Source organism: Medicago truncatula, chromosome 8 (assembly GCF_003473485.1).
Source record: "Medicago truncatula cultivar Jemalong A17 chromosome 8, MtrunA17r5.0-ANR, whole genome shotgun sequence".
NCBI classification, from domain to species: Eukaryota; Viridiplantae; Streptophyta; class Magnoliopsida; order Fabales; family Fabaceae; genus Medicago; species Medicago truncatula.
In genome coordinates, this window is record NC_053049.1 from 42289096 (window position 1) to 42303761 (window position 14666).

The 14666-nt window shown below is 34.5% G+C and overlaps 2 protein-coding genes across 2 annotated transcripts; both read left to right on the forward strand.

Annotated features, from left to right (window-relative positions):
- Positions 1–1949: 1949 nt before the first annotated feature.
- LOC11438385 (18S rRNA aminocarboxypropyltransferase) lies at positions 1950–6655 on the forward strand. The gene is made up of 9 exons (XM_003630032.4): positions 1950–2178; positions 2259–2326; positions 2650–2715; positions 3988–4028; positions 4264–4400; positions 4666–4756; positions 5101–5172; positions 5904–6016; positions 6242–6655. Exons 1-9 carry the CDS (start codon positions 2067–2069, stop codon positions 6361–6363), a joined length of 822 nt encoding a protein of 273 aa, XP_003630080.1. The 5' UTR covers positions 1950–2066; the 3' UTR covers positions 6364–6655.
- Positions 6656–8950: 2295 nt separating this feature from the next.
- On the forward strand, positions 8951–14045 carry LOC11439947 (actin cytoskeleton-regulatory complex protein PAN1). Its single transcript, XM_003630034.4, has 5 exons — positions 8951–9195; positions 9504–10860; positions 12241–12435; positions 12828–12979; positions 13088–14045. The coding sequence occupies exons 2-5, from the start codon at positions 9534–9536 to the stop codon at positions 13697–13699; spliced, it is 2286 nt and encodes a 761-aa protein (XP_003630082.2). The 5' UTR covers positions 8951–9195; positions 9504–9533; the 3' UTR covers positions 13700–14045.
- The last annotated feature ends 621 nt before the right edge of the window (positions 14046–14666 follow it).

A 14666-nucleotide genomic window follows, 5' to 3' on the forward strand; every position in this document is an offset into this window, starting at 1 on the left:
TTTTTGGTTTTGTTTGGCTTCGGCAGCTTGGAGGTGCTCGACAATTTTTAGTGAGGCAGGGGTGTGCTTCAGGAGTCAGTGCTGATTAGGCCTGGCTGTGTGTATATGCCGACCTCACTAATTTTGGGGATGGTTTTTTTCTTCTTCTTCTTCTTCTTTTCTTTGTATTGGGTCTTTGGTGTTTCTGTTTTCTTAATATCGGTGCCTTTTGTAGTTTTTTTTTTTCATCTACGAGTTCTTGAGTGTCTTACATAAACTCGACGTGAATAAATTTTACCATTTAAAAAAACGATTGCGCCAACTATTGGAAATATACGGGAGCTTCCTTCAACAAAGTTTACATAATCAAGAGCATCACTGCAACTCAAATTGTAAACCTTGTTGAAGGAAGCTCCGATCTATCCCGTGCTTCCGAGTGACATCCCCGCTACCATACCTATAATTAATCAACGATATAAAAGAAAATATAATATTTATATAACATGGCTTGTTAATTTTTATATATATAATATGATCATGCTTAATTTTTGTGTAATAATGAAACTAACTGCAAAACATATGTATGTATAAATGTTCATATAATATGATGATATGATATGATCATCTTATTTTTTACGGTAAGGAAAACGGTAAAATTTACATACATTAAATGTTGAGAGGTGGGAAAATACGAGTTCCCACACTTCAATATATTAAATCTCCTTACAACATTTTACCATCCGATTTATATTTACTAGGATAATATAATTGTGATTTTGACGTTCAGTTCTAATTTTAAAATTGGCAATTTATTTACTCTAGGTGTTTGATAAAATATTTCAATGATTTTTTGTTTGTTTTTGCACCATTAATGATGAAATTAGTTAGAAATTGGATTGTTAATGTTGATCATTATAGTGAGTTTCAATGCAATGTGGTAGGTTAGAGATTGAAATAACACTGCTGAAATTGAACTATTGTTGTTGACCAGTTAGAAGTGACGCTATGTCCCTTTAAAAATCATTGATTTTTTGCTTTTAAAAATATTGTGTAGATATGTCTGAGAGATCGGACAGATTGAGAGCAAGGAGGGAGAGCATGACACAGAGTGCACGGGCCGAAAGGTGGTTGCGCGCCCTACTCCTAGAAAGAGAAAGAGCGTTAGGATCATGATGAGTGATGATGTGGAGGGGACGTCATCCCAGACGGGTGCGTCCAGGTAGTGGACCCCACACAGATGGCTTAAGAAGATGAAAGAGAAGGAGAAGAAGATAAAGTTGTCTAGATGATGAAGTTGTTGGGTTTGGCTATGTTGGTGGGTTAAGAATATAAAGAGAAAGAGAAAGAGATTAATGATGTTTTTGGGTTTGTCTTTGGAACCATCTCACATACCTCTTCTTCTTCCTTTTTATTTTTTTAATTCAGCGGGTAAACACATGATTTTTTTTTTTTTTTTTTTAAGTTTGTAAATTTCATGTGACATGCTCCACAAGCGTTGACCGAGTCAAATTTGCAAAAAAAAAAAAAAAGAATATTGCAAATGGACTAAAACATAAGGAACTAAAATTGCAAATTTTTTTTACAAAAATTCTTTCTTGGCCACAAACACAAGAAAAAAGTGTTTTTTTGTTTGTTGCGGTGGTCGAGGTTTGAACCCCCGGATCTTGCATTGTCTATACCAACTGAGCTAAGCTTACGAGGACAAGAAAAAAGTGTTTAGACACACACATAATTAAACAAAATTGAAGAAAAAATAATTGAATGATATGACTAAATTCTTTTCTATTTATTTTTCTCTAATTATGTGAGTGTGCCCAAACTTTTTTTATTTATATTTCTGTTCAAGCAAATTTTTTATTGCGTCAAAATTGCAATTTCTTAAAAGTTAAAAAATCAAAAACACACGTAAGCCTTTTTTTTTTTTTTTTTTTTTTTTAAAAAAAAAAAAGATATATTTTCTAATGATCAAACCGCCTTGACTGGGTTGATGCAGAAGATATAACCTAAAAATAACACGAACCGAACAGCAAAGTATCAAGAAGAAGCAAGAAGATACTGAAGCGGTGAATTGTTTGCGAGAGAGAGAGATGGGTGGTAATAACAGACAACACAGATTCAGAAATCATCGCCCCAATCATGCTCAATCCAGTCGACACAACCAACTCTCACTAGACAACGAAAATCAAAGCTGCGTTCAAGGTTCGTTCATCACTCTTCATTTCATTTACATTTTATTTGTTATTTTTCTTTCAAATTAAATAACTTCTTTCTAACTGCAGAACCCTGTGAGGGTGATAATGAAGAATCAGATGAACTCGCACAACCCAAAATCAAGCTTGCAATGTGGGTATGTCAATTGTTTTCAGTTTATTTTCATATGTCCTCAAAATACCTTGTGAACATAATTTAACTGTATTTTATCCTCTGTCAAAATAGTAGCTTATACACAAGCACTTGTGCTATAAGTTGCAAATTAAGTTGTTTATCCCAACAAGCCTTACTTTAGCGTTTAGCACCTCCTCCTCTAAGAGTATCTCCGATTATGGATTTTTATGGAACCCAAAGTTGGTTCCGGAACCACTATGGCACTCTAGAGGAGCTAAATCCTGTTATTGTATACATCATCGCTGAATTTGGATCTAATATCATGTCATTGGGATGTTGATGCAGGATTTTGGGCAATGTGATGCCAAAAAGTGCACAGGACGCAAGCTTTCAAGACTGGGTTTTCTAAAAGCAAGTATTTCTTATCTTTTCTCTTCGTTCACTCATTATTTTTTACATTCAATAGGTGTGTGCTTGTGAGTGCAAATACATACCGCCATTTGCATGAATTCATTGTACCTGCATTAATTTGATGTTGAAGTGTAATTGACAATAACAATAAAATTTGTTTATTTAAGATCATAGTTAAAATGGTTTTGAATGCTAGGAGTAGAAATAGAGTCATTGATTTAAATTAGTTGCAAAATATTGGACCATCACATTGGATGTCAAAGGCCTCTAATTGGTAGTTGTTTGACATCCTTTCACTGTAGTCATCTTAGGCCTCTAAAACTATACATGAAATTTTGAACAAGATATTTTTTAAAAGATCAGAAAAGTATAGTGAAAAGAGAATAGCATATCATACTTGAAGTATGAAGAGGCATATAGGCTATTTCTGTAAGATGAGAGAATTCCAAATCTAATATTTCATATGGAGAAAGCCTTTTGAGGGCAAGGCAACATGTAAAAAGAAGCTTTTGTTTAATTATCTGAATGGTAGGTTTGTAGAGTTTTTGTAATGCCACAGGCCCACAATTACTTTAATCTGTGGTAATACTGGTCCATAGTATGAATTTCCTGGAATGTAGATAGACCAAAAGAGGGAATAAAGGGATAAGAATAGGAATTATAGTCCCATTGGAAAAAGGGGCACCTGTGGGAACATCTCTACTGACGAACCATTTCAATAGTAAGGGTGCTGCTGTGCCAAGAGGCACGACCATAGAAGTAATGAAAAAGAAAAAGTTATGTAGTTGGACCATTTGCTCTATCCGTTTGAGTTTCGCTTCTCTAGATAAGATGAGACGCTAAAAATGAAAGTGTTCACAACGCATACCGAAAGGATACCAATGAAGCCGACCATTAATGACTAGTTCGAACACCAGGAGCGGTCTGATCCCTGATTTGATCAAACAGACTGCTCTTAGAAAGATGAAAGAAAAGCAAACTCTCCAAATTGTTGACCAACCTTTCCTATATCATAGTATCTGTAGATATACTTAAATAGCTTGTTTTTTATACAATTTCTTTGGACAAAAAATCTAGTGGTATCTATAACAAAAAATTGATGATATAAAAGGTTGGTTGGTCAATGGTTGTCTGTGTTGTGAGCAGCTGCTTATTGCTTAGTTTGCATCTCTTTGTTGTTGATTATGTAATCTATGAAGGTCTAATTACACTATCGAAAGATGCTTATTATATAATATGTCAGTGGTCCTGAATCTGATATATCTTGTGCAGGAGTTACGTGTGACTAATGGTTTTGGGGGAATTGCTTTAAGGTACTTGGTCATAAAATATCTTTCTGTTGCTAACCTTCTTATTAACGTTTTTAAGAAATATTTTTTTTTTAAAAGCAAAACTTCACAGCTAGACGAAATGGGTGCTAAGTTGCTAACCTTGTGAAGCAATATTTTGTTTTCTCTTTTGGCTGTTGAGTTGTTGCTGTATATACTATATTGCAATTCTGCAAGTTCCTTTGTTCGCTGAATAACTACTGTAATTGTGTTTTTACAGTCCAGTTGGAACGCAATGTGTCTCCAGAGAAGATTACTCTTTAATCCAGAATAAAGGATTGGCTGTTGTGGATTGCTCGTGGGCACGCTTAGATGACGTGCCTTTTGTGAAGTTGCGCTGCGCTGCTCCTCGCCTTTGTATGAACTTATACGCTTGTATTTTATTTTTATTTATTATTTATATTCTGTTCAAATACAGTAGTGCAGAACCAGGTTGTCAATAGCGGACATGGTACCACTATTGCAGCGATCTGGCTTGTGGCTGACTGGCTGCTACTATCTGGCAATAACGTCGCACCACGATACTTAAAAGATTTCTTCTAGCACCATTGCATTTAATCTTTTTGCCTCGTTTAGGGTTGCCTCAATCACAAATAATGTAATGATTTTTTTTTTATTGCAGTGCCATGGCTTGTAGCGGCAAACCCAATAAATTATGGTCGGCCATGTCAGCTATCTTGTGTAGAGGCCTTGGCTGCTGCTTTGACAATATGGTATAGAAATGGCATTAAAATCATTTATGACCAGACACTTTGGTTTGAGTTTATTCCTACAATTCACCCCCTGCAAAAATTGTACCTGAAATTGTGTGTCCCATATTTTTTATGTTGGCTGATTTGCTACTAGACTAGTGTTGCTTGCAATTTGCTGTACACAAACACAACAGATCATGCTATTACCAATGTGTTTTTAAATGGAACAAAATTTGAATAAAAATTTAGGCCCAAACTTAATAATTTACTTTGCAGTTGGCGGCATATACATAGAATCATTCTTATATGATGCTTGATTATTGAAATGAAAACTATTGGTTGAAGTTCTTTGCTACATCTTGCAGTGGAGAAGAAGAAACAGCAAATCTGTTGCTTGGCAAGTTTAACTGGGGTCACGCTTTTTCGTCTCTGAATAAGTATGATATGATTCATTTATTTAATTTTTATATTTTCACTTTGCTATCTAGGTTATTTTCACTTATGATATTTACAAGGGTATAAGTTCAAGCACATGCATAACATAAATTTATCCCGCACAGTTAAATGAAAAAAGCAACAGGGAACCCAGAGTCCCTCTTGATTTCTTTTGAACCTTATAGTTCATGATATAAAAACACTATCTGTAACGTAACTTACATAGCTTTCTCTTTGTCCTTTATGAAGCATATTTATAAGTTTGATATTGAAGTAAGCAGTACCTACAAATGAATACTGGAATTAAAACCATCTCTGTATGTAGCCATGAACAAATTTTTTTGTTAAGAAATGATTTGATATATTCATGTTAGAATTGATTTAGTTATGTATAAATAACTAGGGCCTCACTAGCTATGATTGTTAGGTTGAGCGTGCATTAGCTCCTGATTAGCCCCTTAATCACTCTTGTATCTGATTGTAGTCTAACCTTAATTGAGAGATCTGCTATGTAGCCTAGCACACAATTTTGCTGTACTATTATGTTTCTACGTGAAACCATTGTGAACTCAAGGAGTTTATGGACAGACATTCCAATTGTGAACAAAATTCATTCCAATTATTTCGTTTCTATGAAATCTGTGTCTAACATGCGATTCACTGAATTTGATTCTCAATTATATGTGGCTTCATAGACTTTTCTATATTCAGAACTTTCTTTTAACCAATACAGGGAATTACTGAAGGCCTACTCTAAATGCCAAAACAGTGCTGAAATTATTTCTGTTCAAAATGATTGGCTATCACAAGCACGTCAGGTTCCAAAGGCTCCCACTGATAGCGAAGGTCTGTGTTTATTATATATATATCTATTTTACACGATGGTGGGTGTTGTGGTGTGAAGTTGTTTGATCCATGTAGTTCAGTCTTTTATCTAGCGAGAAAAAGATTAGTTGTTGTTGCATACTTTGTGTATGCTGGTTTTTCGTTGTATCGCAAAGACATATAGATACTTCTGATATATTTAAAAAAATTCTCTAATGTGTTTTTTCCTCCTATGCTACATGGCAGTTGTTAAGCAAGAAAATGAAGATAATGATCAAAACTCTTCTGATTCTGATGATGGGCTTCCACCTCTTGAAAGGAACATGAATCATTTGACCATAGAAAATAGTGATGAAGAGAGTGAGTAGATTTGTTTTTAATCTGACACTGGATACTTCTCTAACAGTGCTGCAATACTGGAATCAATATGGACATGTGATCAATGAAGAATTGCATAGCAGAAAACATTTCAGCTGAGATATGCGTCATCTTGGGTGGTGAATTGTTTCCAGCGTTTCTCTTATATTTTAAAATATTTAAATTTAAAAGAGTGTCAGCAAGTTGTAAGTTTTACATGTATTTTCCCTCTGTAAGTCCTTGATGTTTCTGTAATTTTCGTTCAGTTTTAATTATAAAAATGTCAAGTTATTTACTATATCATTTTCAATGATTATTAAATAGCCGAGTATAAAAAAGGATTATGAAATAGGTAAAAAAATGTATAAATATTTAAAAATAAGAAATAAAATGAGTATTATTACAATTTATTTAATGTGAAGTGAATATAAAAAAAAAAAATCAACTATTAGGAAGTTGTTGAGATGTTAAATCTAAAGTGAAGAATCTTCTCTGCTGTGATGTGTAAATTGTGTGCCGAACAGATCTGTATGTCAAGACAAAGGAGTAGTTTGTCCTACATCATGTGCTTTCTGTGTCCAAATTGAGGAAGAGAATTTGCATCTCTTCATTTCAGTTCCAAAAGAGTGTCTCTTATTTGCAAATTGCTGGCCTTTGGGAAGACTTATAAGTGTTGCTTCTTCAATGTAATTCACTTAAGGACTTGGTGTTTATGGCTCTTCAGACTTTGAGAGCAGGTTGAGCCACTTTGTTGTTTTCTTTGGAGCATTTGAAGAGTCGCAACATTCAGATATGGGCGAACGTAACATGGCCGCCAAACAGTAGTCATGTGAGGCACACTACCTTTGAAAGATTGGAGAAGTGCACAATACATTCAGTCTATCATGCAGCTGCGTGTGGATGTTGTCCCTATAAACAAGTGGACTAAGCCTATGGTTGGTCGGCTGAAATACAACATGGATATCTCTCTCAAGGAAAAATCGTGTTGGTATTGGGGTGTGTTTCCGGTGATCAAGAGTGCTTTGTTCCAGCTAAAATTGAATGGTCGGAGGCCCCAAACTTCGGTGACTAGGGGAGAAATTTTTGGTCTTTTACGTGCTAGAAGGTGGATTTGTGATCTTTAGTTGGACAATATTGATTTTAAGCTCGATTTATAAAGACTATGTTAATTTGAAATTAGTTAGCCAATGTTGATTTTGTTTGAACTTATAAAAATTCAAACATATTATATTTGCTATTGAGCTATATTTTAAATTTAAATTTTAATATATTATTATTATTATTATTATTATTTTATTCTGATGGTTTTTAACTCATCTTAAGATACTATTTCAACTAGAGAGGTACTCCCTCCGTCCCAAATTGTATGACGTTTTGGTCATTTCACACGTATTAAGAAATGTAATTAATATTGTGTGGGGAAGAGAAATTATGATTTGTTTTACAAAATTATCCTTAATAAATGGTATGGAAAGGATAAATAAAATAATTGAAAGAAAAAAGAGTAATTAATAGTTAAGGATATAATAGGAAAAGTTACATTAATATTTCATTGGTATTGTAAAGCGACATATAATTTAGGACAAATTTTTTTTCCAAAGCGACATACAATTTGGGACGGAGGGAGTAGAATATAATCAAATGTGAAACTTAACATATCATATTGTCTTTCTATTTTTTGAGGGAAAACATATCATATTATCTTATTGATTGGTGAATTAAGACATGAAATAATATAATATGCAGTTTTTACACCTTTATCTTATCATATGATATTATTTTACACAATATTAAATATGAAGAAATGGATATAGAGTTGGAGGGTAAAGAGAGGAACAAGAAAAATGACAGATTGGTGAATGTCACTTGAAATTGAATCTTAGATTGAGCTAATCTGATTTTATGTTAGGTCGCTAAAAGAAGGTTCATTGGTTGATATGACATTTTCTTATTACTATCTTATAATTATTGATGGAAATAATTAGACCGATCAATAAGAACTTACGATCTAATCCACGTCATGTCGTATTTTTTTTTTAAGATAGAGAAGACTAGGAGTTTTTTAAAGCCTAATTTGCTAAAAATGTCACTTTATATTTTATAATAGTATTTTTTTAATTTATAAATAATTTTTTTTGTGGTGGCCGGGGTTTAAATCTCAGACCTTGCATATACTATGCAGTATCTGTACCAACTGAGCTAAACCCACGAGGACTAATTTATAAATAATTTAATGTAAGATAACATGCTTAAATATAATAATAATATTTATAAAATAAAATTATTCTGCCTTTCAAAAAAAATAAAAATTTCCTATTTATTCATGTTGATCCCGTTTGGATTAGCTTATTTTAGAGCTTATATAAAACAACTTATGCAAATAAATAAGTTTTTATATATTATTTATAAGTTTTTAAGGTAGTTTACGAAAAAACAGTTTATGGAAATACAATTTTTGTTAATGAGAGTTTATAAATTAAAATAAAAACTTATTTATTTACGTAAGCTTGTTTTTCATAAGCTCAAACCAAAGTGGGACTGGTATTTTTAAGTCCTTACAAAAAGGTTATCATTTTCCTTAATCATATTAATTAGTTGTTTAAACACGGCACAGGCACACACATACACCGTTGCTGAAAGGAGACACACCTCATAAACCCCACAGAAGGCACTTGAATTGTTTTCTGAAACGAAATGAAGCGAGTCCTTAAAGCTTAAGCTTCTAGTATCTTCTAGTGCTCTCTTTTCTCTTCTCTTCTCAAATTAGGGTTTCGCATTTCTCATTCATCAAAGCCTTGATCCTTTTTCGTTCGCACCAGAAACGATCATTTGCTACTGTGACTGTGAGTAATACAACGATCCTCTTAGAATCTCGTTTTCTCATTTTTCTCCATAATTACTTTTCATACCTAATGCATGTGTAAATTTTCAATTTCAACGTTTGATTTTTGTGTCAACTAGCTTCTTTGATCATTCGTTTCATTATCAATTGAATGTGTCTTCAATCGGAGTATTTCATTATCTTTCACTTTTTGTGGTTTTTCAAGATTGATTCTCTTGAATGGTTATGTGTTGTTTTGATTAATGCATTCGTTTTTGTTGTTATCAGCATTGTTGCTGATCATGTGTTGAATTTTATTACTGATTTCAGGTTAGAGTACTGAGTTAATTTGGATATATAATGTTGTCGACATATCCAATTCTTAACGATCAACCTATTGATCAATTGAATGTTACTGATGTGAATGATGAGGTTAAGAGTACAAAACTAGTTACAAAAGGTTTAAAGGAAGATTTGATTAACTCTTTGGATGAAGCCGTGACCATTGAAAGCGTGGATGCTGAGGTTTCCAAGAAGGATGAGGTTGATGGTTTCATTGGAAATACTGTTGAGCTAAAGGATGCAGATAGAGAGACTGTAGTTGATGCAGTAGTTGACACAGGTGTAATGAAAAGTTCCGAAAGTGTTGAATCAGATGAAGAGGGTAACAGTGCAGTAGTTCATCCAACTGATACAGAAAATGATGAAAAGATTCCAGATGTTGTGAACAATGACAGTGGAAAGAGTGGTAAGCAATATGGTATTACAAAGCCGGTTGACAATGATAATAGTGCAATGGTGGAACAAGAAGTGGAACAAATGGATTTATCAGCTGGTGCGGATTCTGCAAATGTGGCAGGGGACCTAATTCATTCTTCTACTAGAGGTACCCCTGTTACAGTCACCGAGAGTGTCTTAACAGAAGTAGTAGTCAGCGGTCAGGAGGATTCATGTAGTGCAAAGCCACGGAATGGTCATGGTCAGGATTTCGTAACCAAGCAGGAGGATAAGGAGTCAAATGTGAGGCTGAGTAATGAGGAGTCAAAGCCCGAGCTGGAGTGTGACTTAAAGCCACCTTGTGAGCATCTCATGCCCAACTCTTTGCTTCTTGAAAATCAGGTATCTGAGGTCAACCCTAGTTTAGGGTCACAAGTAAGATTTGATTCTGTTTCTAGTAATTTTGTGTCAATTAATCAAAAGAATGAAATAAAGGATACTATAATTGCTAATAATGTCAAATTAGAACAAGAAATTGTTAGGTCAGAGATGGTGGAAGAACCATCATCGAAAATTGATGTCCCTGTTAGCGATGAATCACATTCAATGGATGTTGAAGAGCTAGACGAGAAAAAGGCATCTGCTGAGGAAAATGTCAGTGACAACAGAAGTCCAGACATGAACAAGACCAATATCAGTGAAGATGTTGGTTATCCAGAAAAGTTAAACTTGGATGGAAGTTCTGGTGATGATTCCATGGAAGAGGATTTTCCAGAGGAGGGCAAGCAATTTGATTCCAATTTTAATGTTGATGAACTTAGAGAAAAGGGGGAAAGTGTTGAATTGCCTGTTGTGAATGAGGAGCGTGATGCTATTGCGGTGGGAGATGGTCTATCCTCAGAAGAAGGTGGTACCCAGCACAATAATAATATTCCTTCTGTTTCTCTTGTCAAGAAACAAAAATTTCAGGGTATGCTTCATATATTTTTTTATTTAGTCTTGATTTCATTTTTCATTCAACATATTTGATTACAGTGTCATGTACATTGCATATTTCTATTCATGTTGAATTGTGATATATATCATTTATAGTGTGGGAATTTGGTTTCATGTGGAGACTGTAAATTGATCCCTAGACTCTGGTGTTTTACTTAATAATATTTTTACTCAAGAGTCTACAACAAAAATAATTTAATGGAGTAACTGACTAACCAGCTGAATAACAGATTCCAAGATCTGGTATTCAGCTGTCCTCAATTAACCAGTGTCAACATAACTAACGAGAGTTAATTGTAACTAACTCATTTAGAAGCAGTTAGAGAGATGATGTTCATATAAATACCAAACTGTGTATGCAACTGTTGTCTTTTGATCAATAAAATTCAGACAAAAATTTCCTTTAAGGTCTGATTGGGAGGAGGTTTTTGGAGGGGATGGCTTTGGAGGGCTAAGTCTATACTTTAAAATACATCTGATATTTTTAAAAATTGAAATAACAACATGATATATGATCATATAATACTTCAATCACACTTAATTCATTTTAAAAAACACTTTATAGTGTCTGTAATTTAAAAATGAAAAGTAAGTCCTCCCATCCACTCCAAAACCCTCCATCCAAACACACACTTAGTTTCAACACACTTTCTCCTTCTTTCTCCTTCTTTCTCAGTGGCTTAGTTTCTAATACAACTAAGCTTTATCCACTTGAATTCGGCATGGATCAAACGACAACATAATGTCCTATAATATCTTATCCGAATCATGGATCCGAAGAGTCTCTTGCAAGAAAACTTGACTATGTTTCACTTTTAACGCTCACAGTTCTAGTGGCAACAACTAATGTGTTAGAAACTGGTACCAAAATACATTTTAATAGTAGAAACTGTCTTTTATTGATGGCCGAAACGCTTACAACAAACAACTACACACACTATAGATAATATAGAATTTACACATAAACTAATGATAGATATATTATACACAATTACTATCCAAGAAATTCGAGAGTATCGGTCTCTCCCTCCAAGAATTTGAGAGCTTGGTCTCACCCATAACCATTCAAAAACATCCCATTACTAGTTTCTAATTTCCTTTCTCTATTTATTCCTAAAATTAAACATAACTGACATAATAACTTCCCATAACTTCCCTAATAAGAAGTAACTTGTTGTGTTCCATTTGCAATTCCTTTTATGTGGACTTTTTTGTTTAGGGCGTTCCTTTGGACAAACAAGAAACTAAATGTACAGTTTATGCTGCGTTTCTCCATGCTATGCATTTGTTTTTAATGATAAACACATTTATGTTCTTCTTAGCCCTCTTAATTATTTGGAGAATTGTGCCACAGATCAAACATCAGTTGAGAATAATGAGCCTCCAAAACGACAAAAAAGGTGGAAATCTGAAACAGTTAAAGGTTCAGATTCACAAATGTCTACTGTCAGACCTGCTACTGCACCAAAGGGTGAGCCAATTGCTTTGAAGCGCAATTTGTCTTGGTCTGATTCCTCAGCAATTGATGATGCGCCCAAAGAACGCATCGGTAAGTCAGACATTTATTCTGCAAGGAAACTATAAAGAATTGATTAATCTTATTCCTGGTCTTGAATGAATAAGTATCAAATTTGAATTTCTGTCTTGTAGCTCTAAATAAGAAAAAGGAAGGGGAAAACATAGACAATAGACAATTCCTCAATTTTTTCAATCTAATCGGTTACATTTAGCGAAGCACGTGTTGGGCACACCTAATACACTCAAAAAAAAATTAGTTACTCTTCATTTTTTATAACATAAATAATCACCGATTAGTTGAGTGTCCATACTTGTACATATTTGCTGATAAGTTACTTAATGGTTTATGGTGTCCTTACTTCTTAAGTTGTGTTTTTCGTCTCTGTTGCTTCAAGTCTAATAGTTTTGCTTTTCATCATATAGTTCCACCATCACAAAGGCCCCCAACTAATTCCCTCAGGATTGATCGTTTCATCCGACCTTTTACCTTAAAAGCAGTGCAAGAACTTCTTGGTAAATCTGGGAATATCATCAGTTTTTGGATGGACCAAATAAAAACCCATTGCTACGTCAGTGTAAGGCTTAATTCTTTTTTCTCTGTTTCGCTGCTAGTAAGGTTCCCTTTTGATGTTGCTGTATTAATGATATATGATTCTAAGTAATCTTCTAATGACGTAATGTAGTACTCAACTGTTGAAGAAGCCACTGAGACCCGAGATGCTGTTTATAATCTTCAATGGCCTCCAAAGGGTGGACGCCTTTTAGTTGCTGAGTATGTTGAACCCCAAGAAGTGAGAATGAAGCTAGAACCTCCTCCTCCTGTTGCCTTTGCCAACAATGATTCAACAGTTCCTCCTGTAGCAACTACCTCACTGCCAGAGCCTTTACCCTATCAGCACAAGGAGCAACCTCCCATTCCTGTCACACTTCCTCCTCCACCGCCTTTGTCAAAGCTCCCGCCAGCAACTAGAGAACAACTTCCACCACCACCACCTTTGTCAAAGCTCCCACCAGCAGCTAGGGAACATCCTCCACCTCCACCACCTTCGGCAAAGCTCCCGCCAGCAGCTAGAGAACGGCTTCCACTGCCGCCACCATTGTCAAAGCTCCCACCAGCTGCTAGAGAACGGCTTCCACCACCATCACCCCTTCCAGAGAAAGTTGACCGACCTATTCTTACAATCGATGATATCTTTCGCAAAACCATATCAACTCCTCAAATCTACTATTCACCGCTATCCGAAGAGCAAGTTGCAGCAAAACTGGCGGCACTGTGCAGAAGTATTAAGCAGTAGACAACTGTTGTTCAGAGTTTTTTCCCTGGCAGCTTGTTGATTTTCTTATTATTTGCCATTGGAAGTTTTTTTTCTGTAGATATGCATCTTGGCAGGTACGCCAGTGTTCCCATGTCCCCCACGGGAAGAAATTGTTGATGCCAATGGTTATTTTCTGGTTCTTGGTACTGTTACATGGGTTGTGACTAAAAAGTTGTTTAGTATTAGAACTTTACAAGCTAAAAGATACTTGACTTGAGTGATAGTTTTTTTCTTGACCGATACATTTTGAAGTTTAAAAATCTATGGTAGATTATGTACTTTTGCCATGAAACCAAATTGTTGAATAACAATGTTAGTTGTGTTCATAAGACCGGAAGCTATATGAAGAAACGACTTGCTAACGTAGATTCATAATAATAGCTTCAATTAGTGTCAGAAATACAAAATCAGAAGCAACAGCAGAAAAGTATGTTGCAGTAACTATGGTAATAATCGACATTCCGACGTAGTATGAAAGGAGTGAGCAACGAGTTCAAAGTCTCGTGAGCAAATATTTATTTCACCCGAGAGATTGTAATAAACTTTGATGTTTTTGTGCTTGTATATAATTAATGTGAACACGAGAAGAGACTATGTTGAAAAAGGACAGGCAAAGATTATGATGAAGGTATATCACATTTAATGTGTGACTTTCAACCCAGTAGTCACCAATGAGCATTTTAGGAAGGAAAATTTTCAACCGTATCTCAATGAATTCAACATTATAATATTGTATCGTTCTTTCAAAAAAAAAAACATAATAATATTGTATCGTGTCATCTCTGCTAGAGATTGACATGGAAGATTATTTTTATTTTTATTTACAAAGCTACCATTTTAACCGAGTCTTCTGTTCATTTCACTCGTACTAAGAAAAATGTAAAAGTGAAAGATAGAGAGAAAAATAATTTTGAATGTCTTATCAAATATTTGTGCATTCATTTTT